We start from the raw sequence: 22,150 nt of genomic DNA, 5'->3' as shown, positions 1-22,150 counted from the left end.
CCTAGGGATTTTATGAGTCAGTAGGTGACCAAAGGTTGTTTCCTGTGAGAAAGAGCTAAGTTAATGGCAGAGACCACTGCCAGTCACACAGGGTCTCTCCTCCCTTTCTTTATTTCTTGGTTGCAGACGATTTTTATTAAAAATGGTAACCCATGCAGTCAAAGTCTATCTTTGTCTGCTCCTTCTTATAGCTCTGAGTGTAACTGGAGAAGAGATCGTGGACAATGAGATATTGTTGCAAATGCTATGTAAGATTTTGAAGGTAACTCATGTGCTTTCTTTTCCTTTAAAGTTGAGTGAATATTTATCCTTCTATTCTCATATGCATACTTTCAAAAATGTAGATTTGTGTTTACCTAAAGGCATATCCATAGTTGATTAAAACAGCATTCTCAAAAATTACAAATTAGATAAAGACTGACGTGCTCATGAACAGGAGAATTGACAAACAACCTTTTGCATATCATATAGTCTGTAGTGGGTGGCTGTTCCAGCTTTGACCTGGAAGTACTACCCCCATTGAGGCTTCTGGTAACTGTCACGCCTATGAGGCTGGGCCGAGAGGGAGCCCTTAAGACCTGAGATCCGGATGTGTTGGCTCTCTTGGTTCCTGGATCCTGGATGCTGGAGGTAGACTGAGCAGAGTTCTTCATAGAACACTGCTGGACTGCACTAAACCTTTCCCAGACCCTGTAACCTGTCCCTTTACTTGTAAGTTACCCCACAAAATAAACCTCCCTTTTAACTATGTAGAGTTGCCTTAATACTTCCAACAATAATAGTCAGTACATTATAAAAGAAAAAATGTGCTGCCTTAATGAATTTATTCCTAAGAATGTTGTTGAACATAGAACAAAATGTAGGATAATACTCACAATTCAATTTATAACAAATTTCGTAACTGACATGTGGTCTGGGAAATCAGACAATAGTTACCCCTACAGGAAAGGGACAATGATGAAGAAGCCGGGTGATGCGTATGGGATGCTGGGAAGGTTCCATGGCTTGATGTGACTGTTGTGATATGGGTTTCAGTACTCATCTTTGCACTTTCAGCATTTATCAAATGGAACAAGCGTTCATTCAATAGTTCGTTGCATAAACCAAGCTGAATATAAGTCAAGTCAAAAAGGAAGAGTTCTGGTCGGAGAACATGGCTGTTGTGTTATTACAGTCATGCATAATAATCTCTAGTTCTCTGAGAAGAGAAGACTAGTGGTTAAACTGTGTGTTGTATATCTTCTTTAATGTAAGGAAGTGTTTGTTAGCCATAGGTATTTTCTAAATTTTAAATAATTAAATCAGTAGAATCTTAATTTCTAGAAAAATGTTATTCAGCATATTACTTTCCTAACAATAATTAATTAGGTAGTGATAGTAAAATTGAGTACACTTGATATTATGTGGTATTTACCAAGATGGGAAATGATTGTCCTTGTATTTCAAAAAGGCAGCAATAAAGTTAACTCTGAAAGTTTTAGGAGGTGCCATACAAGAAAAATAGGAGAACTTAAAAATGTTCCTAAAAGAACAAGGCTTCTGAATGCACAGCAATAGATCCTAAGGAAGTAATTGGAATGCTTGGCTAGTGTTACAACACAGTAATGAGAGCTAAAACATTTCGTGTATCTTAATGCATTCAGAAAAACAAACAAACAGCAAAGATAAACACTTCCCTGAGACTCAGTAAGCCATAAAATTTCAGAACACTTTAAATTTCAAATTTCTGAGATGGGAAAGCCAGGAAGTATTGCAGATAGAAACAAAAAGGGTTCCCAATACTATTTTTAAAGGACAGGGTGGGTTTCAATGGGAAAAGGGAGAAAATAAATTCCCACTTCTACATTATTTTCCTCAACAATTAAATATCAGGTTTTCTGTTTGTAGGAAAGGAATGGGTTGCCTTTTCTCTGGTAAGGTCGAGCAAAAAGGAATATACCTAAACTTTGAAATACAGTTTGAAATATATTCTGATATTAATACTATGTAAAATTAGTTACACATCTCACAAAGGCTATAAGACATTGTTATACTTAACAATGGACATTCCTAGTGGTCTCTTACTATAGACAGCTTTTTTAGCTCATGGTAGAACTACTCCCATGAAGATGCTCCCAGGCAGAGGGATAGATGATTTAGTTATTAGTTCAATACAACCTACTTAACTTATTGAGGAATAACCAACAGAATGTTCCATGTGTTATTGTTACTTCTGAATATACATTGTGAGAGGCTCCAAGCCATCCTAGTCTATACAGCTTCTAGAGGCAGACTGGGTTGAGTCCTGCCTCCATAGCATTTATAAGCTGTGATTTATGGGAAACTGTTCAACTCTTGCTGATTCAAAGTCATTAAGAGTAACGTAAGAACAGGAATATACCTCAGAACCATGGAGGATATTGAATTAGTACACGTAACAAGGGTTTCATACTGATCACTAGTAAGTTTGAATACATGTTAGCTACAGTCGTAACTATATTATTGCTTCCATGTAACTAAGAGTAGAAAAGCTCAAAGACTTACAAACTTGGCCCTAAGAAAGATGAATGGACAGGTCATAACTGAATTCAACAAGTCAAAACTAACCTTGGTGGTGCTAATTCTGGCTGAGCATGAAAGACAGGCTTGTCATCTGGAAAGGCCTTCATCACTGACCCTTCCGGGACGGCAAGGTGCCTCACCAGCTTTGGGGCAATCTCAGCCATTCTTGGTGAGATGGAAAAAGATAGTGGACATTCTGCCAGGCATTTGAAGGGGGTTGAATATACTGTGAGGCTTAGTGCCTTGGTGATGTGAGGTTCTGGGGATGAGGCTTTGAGCCCTGGTGATGTGAGATTCTGGGGATGAGGCTTTGAGCCCTGGTGATGTGAGATTCTGGGGATGAGGCTTTGAGCTCTGGTGATGTGAGGTTCTGGGGATGAGACTTTGAGCTCTGGTGATGTGAAGTTCTGGGGATGAGGCTTTGAGCCCTGGTGATGTGAGGTTCTGAGGATGAGGCTTTGAGCTCTGATGATGTGAGGTTCTGGGGATGAGGCTTTGAGCCCTGGTGATGTGAGGTTCTGGGGATGAGACTTTGAGCTCTGGTGATGTGAGGTTCTGGGGATGAGGCTTTGAGCCCTGGCGATGTGAGGTTCTGGGGATGAGACTTTGAGCTCTGGCGATGTGAGGTTTTGGGGATGTGAGGTTCTGGGGATGAGGCTTTGAGCCCTGGTGATGTGAGGTTCCAGGGGTGACTAAGAACCAGCAGGGAACCCAGGTGAAGCTAGGGAAGTAAATCCCCATCATGCACTTTAAAGCTGGCAATTGTTACAAGGATAAGAAGTTTTAACAACAGTTGCCAGACTAAGGTAATCCTCCCAGGTCACAGCAGGTACCTCAGGCTCTCCATTGGAAGCCTTGGAATTTGAGGTCCAATCTTATTATTGACTCAGCTCTTGCTTCCATGGTTCAGCTTCTACAAAAGACTAATGGACCTATGGTAGGAAAAGTTCCCACCAAGTGAGAAAGTACAAGTATCTAGATTTAACGAGCTTTGGTTTTCACTGAAGCTTGTGACAAACTATGGAAACTTGGACAATTTATTTTTAAGCACTTAGGGCACAATATTCTCCTTGAATATATATTTCTGCTATATTTAGGATCAGCCAGAGGGTGAAAGGCAAAAGTGAGGGAGAGGGCCTGGCCATAACCCAGCATCATCCAGTGAGCTCCATTTTTGGTTTTAAATGTCAGATGTCTTTCGAATATTTAAAACAAAATATCTTGTTTTTTAAAAATGCATGATCATATAAATGAGCTTATTATACAGCTGTGAACTCTTCTTTGGCAGGATCCTCTGCCTCTTCTGCTCTGCATATGTCCCACACTTCCAAGTTCTTTGGTGTGTGGTTGATTTGGTGTCACAGCTGTGTGTATTGTCATTAGTGAGGGCTGCTGTAAGAAAAACTCAGATTCAGTGGCTTCAATGGCAACTATTTCTTCCTAACTGCTGATAGGTGACAGCTCCTTTTCTGCTTTGTACTCCTGAGATGGAGAAATGGAGGGGGTGAGTGGGAAGAGAAGCGGGGAGAGTGGGGGGTTGAGAAGAAAGAGAGAGAGAGAGAGAGAGAGAGAGAGAGAGAGAGAGAGAGAGAGAGAGAGAGAGAGAGAGAGAATAAACAGCAGGTTATGTCCTTTAAGATACTACTATCCCTATCATGTGATCCTACCCTCATGAATTTATCAACTTCATCTAAATCTAATGATCCCTAAGACCAAAGGGGTGTGTGTGTGTGTGTGTGTGTGTGTGTGTGTGTGTGTGTGTGTGTACTCTATTAAGTTCATCTAAGGATATATAGATTATCATTTCCCTGGTAGAGTAGAGAGGGGTGTGTAGGCTAAAATGTATCTTTTCTAAGCCTCACCCTCTTTTCTCTCTTAACATGTTTTGTTACTGGGGCTGTTGGCATGGAACTATGAAGCACAGGGACAGACTATTGCCCAACACCATCAGCAAAGTCAATTCTTAGAGGACACACGTATACACTGGTGCAAAAACTTCCCCTTAAAAATCTACAAAGCCCTTTCCTCTGGCGGCAGCCATCAGGTGAGCCAAGATGGGTGCATACAAATACATCCAGGAGCTATGGAGGAAGAAGCAGTCGGACGTGATGCGCTTTCTCCTGAGGGTCCGCTGCTGGCAGTACCGCCAGCTCTCGGCGCTGCACAGGGCTCCCCGCCCCACCCGGCCTGACAAAGCGCGAAGGCTGGGATACAAGGCCAAGCAAGGTTATGTCATATACAGGATTCGTGTCCGCCGTGGTGGCCGCAAACGCCCAGTTCCTAAGGGTGCAACTTATGGCAAGCCTGTCCATCATGGTGTTAACCAGCTAAAGTTTGCCCGAAGCCTTCAGTCTGTTGCTGAGGAGAGAGCTGGACGCCATTGTGGGGCTCTGAGAGTCCTGAATTCTTACTGGGTTGGCGAAGATTCCACATACAAATTTTTTGAGGTTATCCTCATTGATCCATTCCATAAAGCTATCAGAAGAAACCCTGACACCCAATGGATCACCAAACCAGTCCACAAGCACAGAGAGATGCGTGGGCTGACATCTGCTGGCCGCAAGAGCCGTGGCCTTGGAAAGGGCCACAAGTTCCACCACACTATTGGTGGCTCTCGCCGTGCAGCCTGGAGAAGGCGCAATACTTTGCAGCTCCACCGTTACCGCTAATACACGTAATGTTTGTAAAATTCATACCCAATAAACAATTTTGGAATGTCAAAAAAAATCTACAAAGCAGAATTTCCTGAAACACGTAGTGGGATGGATGTTTACATAAAATCTACAAGAAAGAAACCATAACACAACATATAGAGTCACTGTGCTGGACAGTTTTATGTCAACTTGACACAAGCAAAGTCATCTGAGAGGAGGGAATCTCAATTAAAAAAATGCCTCCATAAGATCAGGTCCCATGCCTGTAGGGCATTTCCTTAATTAGTAATTGATGGGGGAGGTCCCAATCCATTGTGGGTGATGCTATCCCTGAGCTGGTGGTCCTAGGTTCTATAAGAAAGCAGGCTGAGCAAGCCATGTTGAGCAAGCCAGTAAGCAGCACCCCTCTGTGGCCTCTGCATCAGTTTCTGCCTCCAGGATCCTGTCCTGTGTGAGAATCTGTCCTGACTTCCTTCAATATGAACAGCAATATGGAAGTATAAGTCAAATAGACCCTTTCCATCCCCAAGTTGCTTTTTGATCATGGAGTTTTGTTGCAGCAAAAGACCCTGTCCAGCACAGTGACTCTATATGTTGTGTTATGGTTTCTTTCTTGTAGATTTTATGTAAACATCCATCCCACTACGTGTTTCAGGAAATCTTTGGTTCCTGGCTAAGACAGGAACCAAAATCATGGGAATGAAAACTCTCTTCCCTAGACACACAGCAATGTAGCAAAACACAAGGGCATAAGAGATGATTTCCTTCCTGCTGCGTAAACTTGGGTACTTGGGAAATTCCCTGTGGTCTTCATTTTCCATGTTCATACAACATGATTGAATCAATGTACCTCTGAGGCTATTGCTACACAAATTTGAAATCACCCCAGCCACAATGATCAATCACATGCAGAAGAAGCTTAATGAATAATTTCAAAATAGAGAGGAGATGAACTGTGTGTGGAGTGCTGTCATGGTTATGGGAGTTCAGGAGAAGGAGCTCTATGTATGTTTTGTGACAAGAAGTTTGATTACTCTTGGCTTCGAACTTGAGAATAGCTCAATCAATAACACAAATCAATAAATAAATCTTCCTGATAGTGTTGCAATTTATATACAATCTATCCTAAAGAAATATAGAAATATTATACTCTAATTTATGAATATCAAATCTGTCCTGATATATAAGTATTAATTTCATTTGATAGATGTATAATATCATTTAAGCTAAATTATATTGATTATGCCTAGTTTGTAAAAGTGATCAAATATATTAGGTAACTATTTCAAAATATTTATTCAACCAAAAGAAGAGAATGAGCACATTGGAGGCTTTATAAGTGTCTAAAAGTGCCATTTCCTCATTTCCAGAATAAAAGGCAGTAATAAAATTCACACACTTCGGTGAAAAAATTTTGGAGTGCTATGAATTTGCAATCTTGTCCATATTCTTTTGATTTTCTTTGTACAAACAGCCGCTACAACAGTCACACAGAAAGCTGGAGTCATAGTTCCTTCTCAGAGAAGAGGCTCATGGGGAGGAAGACTGGGAATTGAACCTACATAATCTCTGTGTCTTTTCCGCTTCTCAAGAATTTTACTTCTGTAATCAGCTCTATGAATTATAAAAGTACCTTCTAGTCTCCTACAAATGATGCTGATTTCCAAACTTTTAACCAAATTGTTTAATGTGAACATTAAACTTATATTTTAATTTTAATTCCAGTTTAAAAAAAAGCAAAATTTTTATTAATTCTTTCGTACAATGTATTTTGAGCATACCTCCCAGAGCTACGTCTTTAGTTAGTGTCTCCCTTCTTCTTTTTCTTTTCTTTTTTTTAAGAAAAGAAAAGATGCCGGGCGGTGGTGGCGCACGCCTTTAATCCCAGCACTCGGGAGGCAGAACCAGGCGGATCTCTGTGAGTTCGAGGCCAGCCTGGGCTACCAAGTGAGTCCCAGGAAAGGCGCAAAGCTACACAGAGAAACCCTGTCTCGAAAAACAAAAAAAAAAACAAAAAAAAAAAAAAAAAAAAAAAAAGAAAAGAAAAGATGTCCTGATCATCTGGTTCTTACTTTTCTCTGTCTCTTCCAAGATGTTTCCTATCCTTAGGCATAGAAGTTGTATTGTAAATATATTCATTGGAGATCAGCAAACCATCAGAAATCACATTTCTTTGTGAATTGTTATATGCAAAAAAAAATCACAACTTGATTGATGCAATGCAGCATACATCTTCAGACCAGACTGTGAGGGATTATGCAGAAGACCTTTCTGCAAATATGGAGTGTCCACAGGTTGCTAGGCATTTGGGTTCAGAAAAGATGGCTGGTAGGGACTGGGGTGGACAGATGGCTTATCTAGATTATCTTAAGTGCTGGGTACTAAAGGAAGATGTATCATTTGATGCATTCCTAGTTGATTTCTTCATTTTGACCAGTTGTGGATTTCTGTAATGATCTCTTTTCCTGATGCAAAAAGAAGAATTTTTGATGAGGGGTGAGCAGTACAATTCTCTGTGGATATAAGGATAAGAATATCAAATGCACTTAGAAATTTTTAACATAAATATTTATTGTGGGTCTCAATGACGATGGTTCTTTGGGAGAGTGTGAGATGTGGGTAAGACAGGGGAGACAGGTGACTGGGAGGAGAGGAGACTTGCTGGATGCTTGGGGTTCATGGACAGAGAAGAGATTTCTCATTCTAGTATTTGAAGAACATAATTTTAACTTCATAACAAAAGCCTGAATAAATATTTAACAAGCACAATGAAAGAATCAATTCTTTACAGGAACAGTCATATCAAAATGAGAAAGTACAGTAGTTATTACTCTTTTTGAGGACTACTAATGTGGAACTATGAAAGCACACTGTGTGGCAAAAATTGCTGCTAATGGAAATCAAAAGGGGATTTCAATCATGACTTTTTCAGATTTAATATTTATATCTTATTTGGCATTTAAATTGTCTGCTTCTCTGGTTTTAAAAAATTTACTTACTTTTCACATTTGGGCCACCAGCAATCTTTTTAAATTTTTTGAAAAAGATTCGTTTATTTTATTTTATGTATTTGGGGGATTACTTGCTTTTATGCATGTGCATCACATTTATGGCTGGTGCCTGCAGAGGTCAGAGGAAAGTCTTGGATCCCCTGAAACTGGAGTTACTACAAATGGTTGTGAGCATCACCATGTGGGTACTGAGAATCCAAACCCCAGGCCTCTGCAAGAGCAACAAGCACTCTTAAATGCTGGGGCATCTGTCCACCCCACTCCCTACCAGCCATCTTTTCTGAACCCAAATGCCTAGGAACCTGTGGACACTCCATATTTGCAGGAAGATCTTCTGCATAATCCCTCAAGTCTGGTCTGAAGATGTATGCTGCATTGCATCAATCAAGTTGTGATTTTTTTTTTTTGCATATGACAATTCACAAAGAAAATCAAACTTTCTTAAGTGCTGGGTACTAAAAGGAAGACATATCATTTGATGCCTTCCAAAAACAAAGAAGCAAAGGGTCTTTCTCATCTTTTCTTGTCCTAATGTCAGCTTGGTAAAGAAAACATTTTAAGAACATTTGCCATTTTTGGAGTCAAAGGAAAATATCAGATAAAAGCACTGGGTTATCGAAGCTGCCACAATGTATTACAACTCTAGAAAGTCTTCCATGTGACACTTCAAAGTCATCATATTTATAGCACTACAGTTTGCTCTTTATGTTATAAATAAGAAAAAAAGGAAGACATTCAGGGATTTACCTATAATTAAAGACTCAGAGGAAATACAGTCTCAGAGTGGCCCGTCATGCAGGGTTTTTTGCTGACTTGACTACAGGGTAGAGATAATGTCATATTCAAATATGGAAATGTGTATGTTTACAGAAGGTTAATCAATTGTTTTATTTCTTATGGTACACATCTATTTTCCTTTGAATCCGGACTGCCGCAGTCTTACATTGGGAACACTTAGTCCCCGGGTACTGACGCTATTTGGGAGACTACAGAACCTTTAGATGATGGGGCTTCACTGGCAGCAGTAGCTCAGTAAAGGAAGGCCTTTGAAGGTGATACTGGTTCCTACTTCCTATCTCAATCTCTCTGCTTCCTGATCACCAGAGAATAGCCTCAAACATACTTTCCCTGGCACAAGCTATTCTGCCAAGTCTTCCCCACCACAATGAACTTACACCTCCTGAAAACATATGCCCAAACAAATCTTTCTTCCTTTAGGCTGCTTCTGTTGGGGAGTCTGTCCACAGCAACACAGAAGTGACGGATACAAATCTAAGTATTTCTGCTCTTCCCAAACCCATGCAGGGACATCTACTAAACCTCAATGTGATGGTGGTAGGAGGTGAAGCCTTTGGGAGCTGTTCCTTCACAGGGTAGAACCTCAGAGGCCAGAGAGCAAGCATCTTCAATGCTCCCTCTGTGTGAAGACACAGTAGAGGACAGCCATCTATGAAGCCTATCTGCCAGTGTCTTCATCATGGACTTACCAGTTTCCCAGACTGTGTGAAATACATTTCTGTTTGTAGAAGCCTCTCAGCCTACTGGGACTAGGATCCTGCCCTGTTAAAATATAGATCATTCCAGAGTCTATGCTTAAGTCAAATCCTGTGGCTAGAATGCCTTTCCACCAGACATTTCTTGTAGACACCACAGAAATTGTGGTTTTCCGGAAGTTTAAGAAAACATAAGAGCATAGCGGGAAATGCACTTTCCCCCTGGTTGGCTATGTCCCCCAAAGAGCCTATATCAAAGTCTTGTTCCTCAGTGTGTGGCGCTATTGGGTGCCAGTAGAACCTTTGAGAGTAGAATCTCATGAGAGGAAGTAAGGTTATTGTGGGTATGCTCCAGAAGTGGCTATTGCTATCCCCATCCCCTTTCTGTCCCCGACTTTTACTTACCCCCCACCACCAGGAATAAAGTTCCTTTGTCAACTATCTTGGCAGTTAGGTGCTGTCGCACCACAGGCTCAAGTGTGGCTATTGTGACAGTTGGCTATTAAGGCAAGCCAACCATGGACTGGAATGTCCACAACCCAGCTGTGAGCCCAAATACCCCTTTCTTTCCATTAGGCTAACTATCTTAGGTATTTTCCAGAGAGACAGAACACTGGATGCTACAGCATTGTATTAACTGGATGAACGATCCATAAAATCAAATTGATAAATTTTTAATCCCATATCCATAAAATGTAGCATTTTAGCATCTTGTCAAATGTAGCTTAGTTAATAGCATTATTCATGAACTATAAAGTAAACTTCAGTATCAGGGCCAGGCACATTTTAAATGTGTTTGATGTGATATTAAACACGTCCAAATGGCTATAAGCGGCCTTAAAACTCCCATCTCTTCCCCATCCCACCTAGAGACAACTATTTATGTGTCAAATGCCACTTCCCAGTGAGGCTGACTGCTGCTCTGCTTTTCTGCTTCCTCCAGGCTAAGCAGTGAGCGTTCGTTTCTCATGGTTCTGCTGATAATTTAGTCATGTAAAGAGTTAGAGTTTTCTGTTTTGCTTTTTCTCCAGTATTCTTCATTTTTGTATTTACAGAAATGGGGCCAGGTAAGATAGTGGGTGTCCTCTGGAAGTCTGATGAACGAAACTTCTTTTCAGTTCAGGACCTAAAATTCTTCCAGTATAGTGCCAATTTTTTTTTTTTAGTTTATGCTTAGACTGAGATGCATTTAATCTTGGAAAGCATACTGCTTTTTCTGGATCCTTTTGCATACTTTGATTTTCTTAGGACTGCGTAAGCCCTCGTGTAGCAGAAACATATCCAATCATTTAACTTCTCATGAAGGAAGGCCTAAGCTGAAATTTCCCAGATTTTCTTCTCCCCTTCTCCACTTTGTTCTTCTTTTCTACTTCTCTTGAGCATAGTAAAATATTTTCTTGGTGTTTTACTTTTGAACTCATCGACAAAGGATTTTTTTTTTTTTTAAAGGACCGTTTCAGGGGCTAAGAAAAATGTCTCAGTGAAGTATCTGCCAAGTAAGCACAGAATCTGAGTTCTAATCCCCGAAGTAAAAGGCTACAAGAGTGGGAGGATTGTTACATGGTTATTATTCTTTGAGACAAACGACTGCCACCTTTGGGAGTTCAGCTGTGCCCACTTACAAATGATCACTCCAGCTGGGCTTGTTGTCTCTTTACATTCCCTCAGAAAGGGGTGGGAATTGTCCTGGGACCCTCAAGGCTAGAGTGTATAGGCTGGGGAAAACTACAGGAAGGGGTGTTTTCTATGCAGCCATGGAAAAGCCATCAACCCTGCGGGGTAGACTTTCCTGTGCAGCCTTTTGGGGGAAGCACCCACATTCTTGTAAGTAACACCTTACCTATGTTCTGTAAATAAGTCCAGTAAACTAAATCTGGTTCACCAGTGTGAATTTGTGTGGAATCATGCCTCAGTTTCTCATTGGGAATGTAGAAGGAAGTGTAGACATCACTTGTGTCCCCCAGGAAGAAATTTTAACAACAGGTACACTACATTCTCCTGCAATCCTAGCACTGAATCTGCAGCAACTCTAGTTGTCAGATGTGGCCACTGCAGCCTTCAGTCACTGATTTATCTTGTGGTACCAGGAGCCAATTTTTTAAGTGTTATTTATATTTTTAAAAAAGTGAATAAAAGAGAGATGAGCATCATACTCATTGTTCTTTTTTCTGTGGAAAACATTTAATACTTTTACACCTAGCCATTCTTGATTAATTATAGCTATGTGCTGCAGATGTCCAGCATAAACTGGGTCATTTAATGTATAATTACACCTTTTAGATGAAGCTCAGATCTATCGCTGTGATTTTCCATGGGCTGCTGCTGTTTTGTGCCTGAACAGAATTCCATCCCAATCATCTTGTGGCAGGAGGTATTGCTTCATGGATGAGGAGAGAGAAGTGGGAAGCAGCCTGAAGAGAATGCATTCTTCTAATAGTAGGAAAGGTGCTGCGAGGTCCTTAAAAGGGAGAAAACTGTCAAGTGACACCATGAGCAGCTATAAACACTAAATGCCATTTCACAGATGGTGAAACTGACAGTCTGTCTGATGATAGGTAACGGTCGACATAGGAGTAAGCTTTTAAGAAATGCTTCAAGGTCTTGGAAACAAAATGCTGTTTATGTGCTGCAGTCAACCTTGTGAGACTCGAATATTTATCTCTTAGCCCTGAAGAAAATTAGAATACTGAAGATATAAAAGGGTAAAAAAGAGAAACATGAAAAACATAACTTTTGCTCTGCCTTGAACTTTACAACGTTAGCATAAAACTTACAAGACGTGCTAGCTTTTCTGTAGGAGTCATTGTTTTTAGAGACAATAGCAACATTTTATAATTTGATTGCCTTCCTGTGTGATGGCATTAGACTTCCATCGTAAACTTGCACAAAAGAAAGCATTATCACCAAAATGTTCACATTCTTTAACTGAGTGATATATTTAACACCTAATTTGCCTAGTAGTTTTGGTGCCATGTCTCCTTCCTGGAAATCTTTTTTCGACAAAAGGTGATCGATGACCTCAGAAGTGCATCAGAGATGCCCTGCAGATAAAGTAATTCATAGAGCTGTTTTCTTGTTGTTGTGGAAAGTTGAGGAACACTAGCGTAAGTGAAAAGGCTCTAAATTGAGGGTTGTTTTACGTTTTTCGTTTTCCTTAATGTGTTCTAGACATTAAAGTCTGGATTATTATAGTCAAGAAATTGTCAAAAAGTCTTAAAACCTTTTAACACACCTTTAATTTCAATCTAAATCCAAATAGTAACCAGTCCATGTAAAACCACTGACTGTGGTCTCATTGCTGCCAATGGTTCCCTAGCCTAAACCATTTGTCACTTTACAACCCGAGGTCTTTTTGTAAAATAAGCATAATAAAAACTGAGTGGCCATGCAACTTCCTTGCTAAAATAACCTTTCTGGGTTTCTGGGAAATGCAGGCTACATTACATGTTCCTTATAAAGACACACTGTCCTTCACTAAATTGCTTTGAGTCTTACTTCTGATCTTATTTCTGTGTGCCTATGTGTTCTCATTCCCTTGGGTATATAACTAGGAGTAGAGCTGACAAGTCATCTAATAACTTCATATTCAGTAATTTGAGTAACTGACAGCATTTTCCAAAGCTGATATAGTATATTATGTTCTTTTCAGTAATGTGTGAGAGGGTTCTTACTTCTTGATATTCTAAACAATATTTTGTATTTCAGGATTTTTTTTTAAGTTCTAGTAAGTCTAATTTATAAAGAATAGTAGCCCTGGTTTTGCTTTGCCTTTTTCTGCTGAATAATTATGTCAAGAGTCTCTTCATGTGTTTATTCACCATTTGGATGTCTTCCTTGGAGAATTTTTTATAGAGATGCTCAGCTCCCTTTTAAAATGACATTTTTATTGTTATTGAGCTAACTGTTGGGTACCTGAACTAACATACCAGTTTTCAATCCCTGAGCATAGGAGTGAATTATGGTTATCACTCAGGGACTGTTCTCCAACCTCCATCAGGTGTCCATGAAGAAGTCTGTAGGTAGAGAGAAGGAGGATTTGTTGCTTGCTTTGTTTCGAGGCAGGGTCACACTACTAGGTTCTGGTTGGCCTAGAACTTGCTGCGTAGCCCAAGCTGGCCTCGAACTCACAGAGATCCTCTTGCCTCTCCCTCTGGAGTGCTGCGATTAAAGGTATGCACCGTCATGCTTGGTGTAATTTCTTTAGTGGTAATGGTGGTGATTTTTGACTGCTGAGACAATTAATTCTTGGTGTTTTTCCATTGTCATGGACTTGTCTATCCTGTGATGTACAAGTCTTCACTGTCAGTGTGGCAAGGATACTCCCAGTATCCAGTCCAAGGAGTTATCTGAAAAATCCTCATCTTCTTGGAAGGGGAGGCATAAAACTCACTTGCCTTAGGAGAAGGGTGGTCCTCTTGCATCTCAGGATACAAGCAAAACCCACTGCTGGGGAAGGAAGAATGCTATGCTCTGGTTTGCTAGATGGGTGCCCTAAACCACAGGAGTTTATTTTTTTCATGTTGTATGCTTGAAGCCCGAGACTGGAGTCTGCTGAGGTTTGACTTCTTTTGAGGCCTGATTGAACCCTGGCCAAGGTTGTTGTCACATGGTCTTTCTTCGTGCCAGTGTGCATGACATCCATGGTGTCCCTCATTTTTATTTAATCACCTCTGTAAAGGTCCTGAACTCAGATACAGTTGCATTTGGAAGTGTTGGGGTTTTAAACTTTGATATTCGGGTACTGGAGAGAAAGCTCAGTCGTTAAAGAGTGCATATTCTGCTCTTGCAGAAGACTGAGTTCAGTTCCCAGCATCCATGTCTAGCAGCTCACAATTGCATGTAACTCAAGCTCTAGGAGGATTCCAGATCTCATGGCCACATATCCACATGCACATGCGCACCCACCCACACACATAGTTAAAAATAATAAAGGGTTTCTCTGTGTAGCTTTGAAGCCTGTCCTGGAACTCTCTCTGTAGACCAGGCTAGCCTCGAACTCACAGAGATCCGCCTGCCTCTGCCTCCCAAGTGCTGGGATTAAAGGCATGCGCCACCACCGCCTGGCTAAAAATAATAAAAATCTTATAGCTTTGGCATTCAGTGTTTTAAAAGGACACTATTAAATTCACAACAGAGTAGAAGTTAAAATCTCTGATCACTGGAGAGATCAGAAAACTGTCATCTAGGATCACTTCCTTCCCCAATAAACTGATGCTTATTCTGCTCTGAATAAAGACACTGGGAATGGAGTGACTGGACTCCTTACTTAGCTATTAGACTCTCTTGTGATTTCTTTGCGGCATGGAGGAAAAAAGATGCCACTCAAAGAGTCTGCTGGAGCACCTTCATCCCTGCATCTACTGTCTGCAACATTCCAAATATTGCAGGTGATCTCCCTGACTCTGAAGACACAGCCCCAGCTAGGACTGTTTAGGGGGGTGGTGGGGTAAGGGTAAGTTTATTCTAGAGCCAAATATTAGTGACTGTGGCCTAGGAGCACAGATTCAAGTCACCCTGGTTTCTGTTTTCCAGTGTGTTGACAACTTGATGAGGTCTTTGTAATGACAGAAGAGCAATAACCAAAAGAAAAATCACAAATCACTACTCTTTCAAATACATTGGTGGGTAACTTAGACGGTGTGATTGTTGTCAACTTGACTATGGCTGGAATAAACTGAAGCCCAAATGACTTGGCATGCCTTTTAAGGGATTTTTCTTAAATTTATTATTAAATTTTTCTTAATCATTTGAAGTAGGAAGACCAACTTCTAACCCAGATCTTCGAGTGGGAAGATACACCTTTAATCCAGATCGTTTGAATGAGACGATCTACCTTTGATCTGGGATGCAACTTCTGCTGGCAGCCTCTAGGAAGGACATGGAAGAGGGAAGCTTGCTGTCATTGCCTGCTTGTTCTCACACTTACTGACAAGTCTATTCCTTCACTGGCATTAGAGCCTACTGCTTTAGGATTCTGGTGTGTACTGAAGACCAGCTGAGACATCCAGCCTTGTTAACTGAACACTGGATTCTTGGACCTTTTGTTCATAGAAAGTCATTGTTACACTAGCTGGACCACAGCCTGGAAGGCGTCCTAATATACATATTCATTCAATGAGTTATGTTCCTCTAGAGAACCTTGACTAATACAACAGGCAGGTTACAGTAAAGTGGGGGGAAATCTCAACTGGAGGCTTCAGAGGACTGTTTGAAATTGTTTACAACCAGCTTTTTGCAGTCACAAGTCTCAATAATCCATTTCCACCTTAGTTAGAGGTACTACCTCTGCTGAAGAGACCACTATGACTGGAGGCCAGTCCTGTGGAACAATCTTTGTACACTGTAAATATGTGTTATTCTCATTGGTTAATAAAGAGCTGACTGGTTGATGGGTAGGCGGGATTTTGGGGGCAGAAAGAATGCTGGGAAGAAGAAGGGTGGAGTCAGAGGAGATACCATAAGAAACAGAGTGAGCAGGATGGGAAGTACATAGATGAGGTAAAAAGAGCCTCAGGGTAGCACATAGATTACTAGAAATGGTTAATTGATCTAAAATAAATGGCTATCATTGGTCAAGCACATAGCTATGATTAGTCAGCATTTAGGAAGTTACAAGAGCAGCTGAACAGCCCACACAATGACTGGGGACAGGAGAAGGCATGAAGTGGACGAGTGCAGAGCTATAAAGACGAATGGAGACAGTGAGAGAACGTGCAGGCCATGGTTCCTAGAAGGATTCCTGTCAAGACTTCAAAACCCTCAAATGCCAGAGCTGGCGCTCTTACACTGGCTGCTTGGAATGGCCACGTGTCTCCATACCTGGAGGGACATACAGAGGGACAAAGTCCCTGTACTCAGATAAAACTAGGGTCTCTAGCAGTTGAAGGTGACACTTACTGCTGCTTCTTTGTGTCTGTTTCCTTGGCGCCGTCAGGCACTGAGGAAACATAACAGCTTCCAGAGGTCAGCCTCTGAAGGGCATCTTGCCTTCTTGGTATTTCTGTCCAGGTGGCTAAAGAACTCTGAGTCAGGGAGGGTTGAACACTCTCTCACTGAATCTTGTACCAAGTGGGACAGAAAAGTTGACAGACTTAATGTGAGGGCGGGGAACATGACTGCTGAGAAAGATCTTCTGCAACCGGTCCCAGTCAAAGCCCAAGGAAAATGCAGGCTGCTGTGGGAGGCACTGGAAATCTATGGTGCACCAGCAATAAATGGAAAACATTGATGGAAACACTGAAGCCAAGTACAAAGGGGAAGCTTCTCCAATTCTTTATTTTTATATTTATTTAATTTTTTTCATTTTACACATCAACCACTGTTCCCCCTCCCTCTCCTTCTCCCACTCCCCCCATCTTCCCCCATCCCACCACCCCTCCACTCCTCATAGAGAATATGGCCTCCCTTGGGTATTCAAGGCAGGCTGGTAGGGCAGGACCAAGCCCCTCCCCCCTGCATTAAGGCTGAGGAAAGCATTGTACCTTAGGGAAATCATCCTGAGTGAGGTAACCCAGACACAGAAAGACAAACATGGTATGTGCTCACTCATAAGTGAATATTAGATGCAAAGCCAAAGATAAACAGGCTACAATCCACAACCCCAGAGAAGCTAGGTAAAGAGGAGGACCCTAAGAGGGACACGCATGGATCGCCCCCGGAAGGGGTAAGGGTTAAGATCGCCTGGGTAAACTGGGAGAGGGAAGAGGAAGAGAGGGGATGGGGGTGGGAACATGAGGGTTCAAGATGACTAAGTTGAAAGAGGGACAGAGAGGGAGAGCAATGAATGAGATATCTTGACAGAGTGAGCCATTATGGGGTTAGGGAGAAATCTGGTGCTAGAGAAATGCCCAGGAACCCACAAGGAAGTCCCCCGCTAAGACTCACAGCAGTGAGTGAAGAGAGTGCTTGAACTAGCCTTCCCCTGTACACAGATTGGTGACTACCCTAACTGTCTTCATAGAACCCACATCCAGTGACTGATGGAAGCAGATGCAGAGACCCACAGCCAAGCACTTGGACAAGCTCCTGGAGTTCAGTTGAAGAGAGAGAGGAGGGATTATAGGAGCAAGGGGGGTTCAAGATCATGGTGGGAAAAACCACAGAGACAGCTGACCCAAGCTAGTGGGAGAGCTCACAGACTCTGGGCTGACAGCTGGGGAGCCTGCATGGGACCAAACTTGGCCCTCTGAATGAGGGTGACAGTTGTATGGCTTTATCTGTTTTTGGGTCCTCTGGCAATGGGACCAGAACTTATGCTGGGTACATGAACTGGCTTTTTAGATTCCATTCTCTATGGTGCGATGCTTCTCCAATTCTTCAAATCTGCTGGACTTGTTTTTGACACACAGGTGTAGAATCCTAGGACTTGTCTTAATATGGCCCAAAGAGCCTGGAGAAAACAAAAGCCCCCTAAATAGGCAAAGGTACCTGAAAAACTAGGAACCCACGAACCTGGACTACAAGTAAAGAAGTAAACCCTTTGCAGGTGAACCAGAATTATGGAGAGACTGGAAACCCCCAACTTATAATGCATCACAAGATCCACCTGAACTGTGCACCAGCACAATGTACATGCCACCAAGATTGTCTTAGCTCAAGTTGCTTTAATTTCTTCACTGACTGGGGAGACAGTTTGGGACCTGCCTGCTGTTTCCTTTTCGGTGGACTGGCAACTTTCAATTATTTTTTACAACATACTTTTTATTATTTTGAGAATGTTATGTAAGAGTGCTGTAGTTACATAATTTTAACCCCTCCCTCTTCCACTTCCCATGCCCCTTTCTCCTCCTGCTTGGATTTCTGATCTCTTTTTTATTATGGATACACACACACACACTCACACATACACACAAATAACCCAATGAGTCCATTTAGTGTACTCATGTGTACTTGTGTTTAGGGTTGTCCATTTGGGATTGCATAGCATACTAAAGGTGCTAATTCCTGAAGAAAACTGATCCTTCTTCTCTCAGCAGTCATTGATTGCTTGTTTCTCTCTCTCTCTCTTTGTCTCTCTCTCTCTCTCTGTCTCTGTCTCTCTCTCTGTCTCTCTCTGTCTCTCTCTCTGTCTCTGTCTCTCTGTCTCTCTCTGTCTCTGTCTCTGTCTCTCTGTCTCTGTCTCTCTGTCTCTGTCTCTCTCTCTCTCTGTCTCTCTCTCTCTCTCTAATGGTGCCTTAGTATTGTTTTCTGTGCTGGTATCAATACCTTAATCTCACATTCTGAAATGGTAGCAAAAGAAAAGAGATATCCATTTTAATCATAAATATCATTAACTTCAGTTTGTATTAGTCCTTACGTGATATCACTAATTCACCACCACTACCAAACTATCAGACATAAAAGCTAGGAGAACAAGTCTGTCATGAGCAGATCACCCAGGTGCTCTACTATCAAAATAACAGACATTGAATTGTCAGTTATTTGAGTAACTTGTCAGAAAGGGTGTGGGACATAGGAATCTAATCATACTGGGCATTTCTGCAGGGAGGAAGACATGAGCACTCTCTGTGATCAAGAATTCCTTTAGTGAGCGCATAAGTGGACAAAGCATGGTGAGGGGATAAACACACCTGAAGTTAGACCAGTAGAGGAGCAAAGATGATACTCCCATCAGACTCACTCCAAAACCCGTAACTCATAATAACTTGGAGTGACATCTTTAGTTGAGAAAGATATTTCAACAAAACTCTTTGAGTTGTTTATTAAAATAAATATAAAATACAGACTCTTTCAAGCAGAAGTCTAGAAAATGTGTTGCCTTTAGATGCATGCTTGTATCTGCAGACAGAAGAAGGGCTATGGCACAAAACTGAAACTAGGAACTCTCCAAAACATAAAGAACATATAATATTTTTTCATATTTTGAATTGCTCTAAATAATAATGCAGATATAGAGTTTTGACACCATAGAGATTTATAAAATATTACAAAACAGCATATAAAAGGGAAGAAATGCTATTTTAAGGCTCTCACCCATGAAATGACATTTGAAAGTTGTAGAAAGTAGACAATGCACATTTTAGACTCTACAAACATCACTTGAAACAATATAACAATTTACTAAAATATATAAAAATCTTTAAATACAGGGTACTAGTATTTTTTTAAAGGCTTGCACAATTAGTGAAGATCTATTGCCATTACAAGATATCTGGCATGATTGCAAAATGCAAGATTTTTATGTACATCGCTAATTTAAAAAAAAAAACATTTACTCATCTTTTCATGCTGTAAGTTCTCTGAGGACACAAACAGTAACTCAGACTAAGATTAATATATTAAAGGATTGTGTGGAAAACATTCTATATCTCTGTGTATGCTCCCAGCCCTGGCAAGCATCAGACTGGAAACTTAGGAGTCCTTTAGTTTAAATAGAAAGCAGTAAGATGAATTTTCTCACTTATTACTCCTTATTCTGGCAGCAAAGTAATAAACTTGCATCATAAAATCACTTCCCAGGGTATAATCTTTCAAACATATCATCAAAAATCTACAGACAATGTAAAGAACTAAAGAATTCCTGGCCAAAAAAAAGTCTATGTACTAGTTTTAATGAGAAAAAAAACACCATTGTCACTTTGTTCCTACTATTGTTCTTTAAAAAATAACTTCATTTTTAATGATGCCTTGGATCCAAAGGACAGAAGGAAACCACTCTTGTCCTTTCAGTGACCATGGCCATATTTAATTCCTATGAAAGAAAGCTGAGCTTTTCATGTCTGTCAACTTTGCTCTACTTCACCCTCCATGTGTGCACTGAGTGCTCTGATAGGATTCAAAGAAACACACTGACCACTGACCCTTCCCTTACGTGAACTGGTCTGTCTACATTCATTCCACTCTTAGCCCCATGGTGGTATCATCCTCTGCAGGGTAGTAAGCAGACACAAAGCTGGTTTCTGAGACCTCTGCTCATCCTCCTTTCTTTGTTTTGGGTTCCGCCTCTTGATGTTGAAGTAGATCAAAGCGCCTCCAAAGCTGCAGCTTTCTCATTGTCTTTCCAGTCATGGTATGATGGAGGCTGATGAAGAGGAACACGAATGTTTGAAGCAGCTATAATAGTATCTATTATGCATCAATCATAGACAAGATCTGAGTTGTGTAGGAAGGATATGTACCCATTGTGGAAGGTTTCTTTGTGATGTCAGACAGAAATAATCATTTGGAGCCAGGCTTTCCTAGGCAGAGACCCTCTCTGTGATGTGCATGTTCAATGTATTAGGTGAGTCTGCAGTTAAGGCACGGTGCCGCAAGTGGGGATTAAATTACAAAACCTTGAAATACAGGATACCACGCACTGAAACAGCTGTCCTGTGATCTAGACATTGGATATTTTATAGTTATCAGGCAAACAGCTAAGTGTGCAGAAATACAGAGGCTTCAGAGGCTACAGAGGAGTCTACCAAATAGGCAGTTGCTGAAAGCTGAACATCCAGTGCTCTTGTAAATCAAGGAAATGTGTTTGGAGATATCTCTAATTTGTGTTGTCCTCATTCTTAGGGAATACCTTACTGTCTATCATTTTCTTTTATGAACATCTACAGTTTTAAATGAACATGCTAAATATTTAATTCTAGTTAATTGTGTAAAATAACATTTTGGAGTATGACATAAATTATCAAATGTTCTCAAAGAGTGAAATTCCCAGGCATTTTTCTAGTAACAAGGTTTTATTTCATCCCTCTCTGTCATCTCTATTGCTATCTTTATTTTCATTCTTTGTTTATCAGTAATAATTTTTCATCATCATTATAAAATTTCCCCTGGTTTAGTTTTTATTCTGTATGTGTAGTATAGCATTTTTATATGGTCTTGAATATGGTATTTACCTAAATGGACATAACAGATCCAATTTGAACTTTTCCTATCTGATATGTATTATATGTGTATACATTTACATGTGTGTGGGCACATATGTGTGCATATGTTTGTGGAGGTGTGAGGTTGATGTAAGGTGCCATCCTCAATCACTCTCGTCTTCATTCATTGAAATAGGGTCTCCTAATGGAACCTAAAGATCATCACCTGTCATTTGTGGGTGCTCATGCAATCTCCTGTCCTCACACTTGCTCAGCAAGCATTTTAGTCACAGATTGTTCTCCATAGCTGTTTATATAAATACACATTTATGTTACTTCAGCTGGAAATGGTTACTACTTTTCAGGCATACTGAAATAAACTGTTAACATTTCTGATACTAATATGATAATAATGTTAACTTTTCATAAGTCTGCTTTAATTTGGCATTGAATTGTTTCTTTTAAAAAACAGGTTTCATAAGCAGGTTAATAATGAATACTATTAAGAGACCTCTATATTAATGTAATTCCAAATTTTATACATCCAGTACTATGAACATATGTACCTGAAACAAAAATTGTGAGGAACATCATATGCCATTTCTGAATGCTCACTGCAGAGTGGTTATTAGCAAAGTTAGTCACATGAGCTT

General features: G+C 40.6%; 1 protein-coding gene across 1 annotated transcript; it reads left to right on the top strand.

Moving 5' to 3' along the window:
- Positions 1 to 4,563: 4,563 nt before the first annotated feature.
- On the top strand, positions 4,564 to 5,219 carry LOC128103525 (60S ribosomal protein L15). The gene has a single exon (XM_052727995.1). It carries the CDS (start codon positions 4,596 to 4,598, stop codon positions 5,208 to 5,210), a length of 615 nt encoding a protein of 204 aa, XP_052583955.1. The 5' UTR covers positions 4,564 to 4,595; the 3' UTR covers positions 5,211 to 5,219.
- Positions 5,220 to 22,150: the final 16,931 nt, after the last annotated feature.

The sequence above is a fragment of the Peromyscus californicus genome, unplaced genomic scaffold, assembly GCF_007827085.1.
Source record: "Peromyscus californicus insignis strain IS unplaced genomic scaffold, ASM782708v3 Scaffold_8__1_contigs__length_139910024, whole genome shotgun sequence".
NCBI lineage: Eukaryota > Metazoa > Chordata > Mammalia > Rodentia > Cricetidae > Peromyscus > Peromyscus californicus.
Note: the sequence above shows the minus strand (reverse complement) of the source record. Positions and strands in the feature narration are given on the sequence as shown.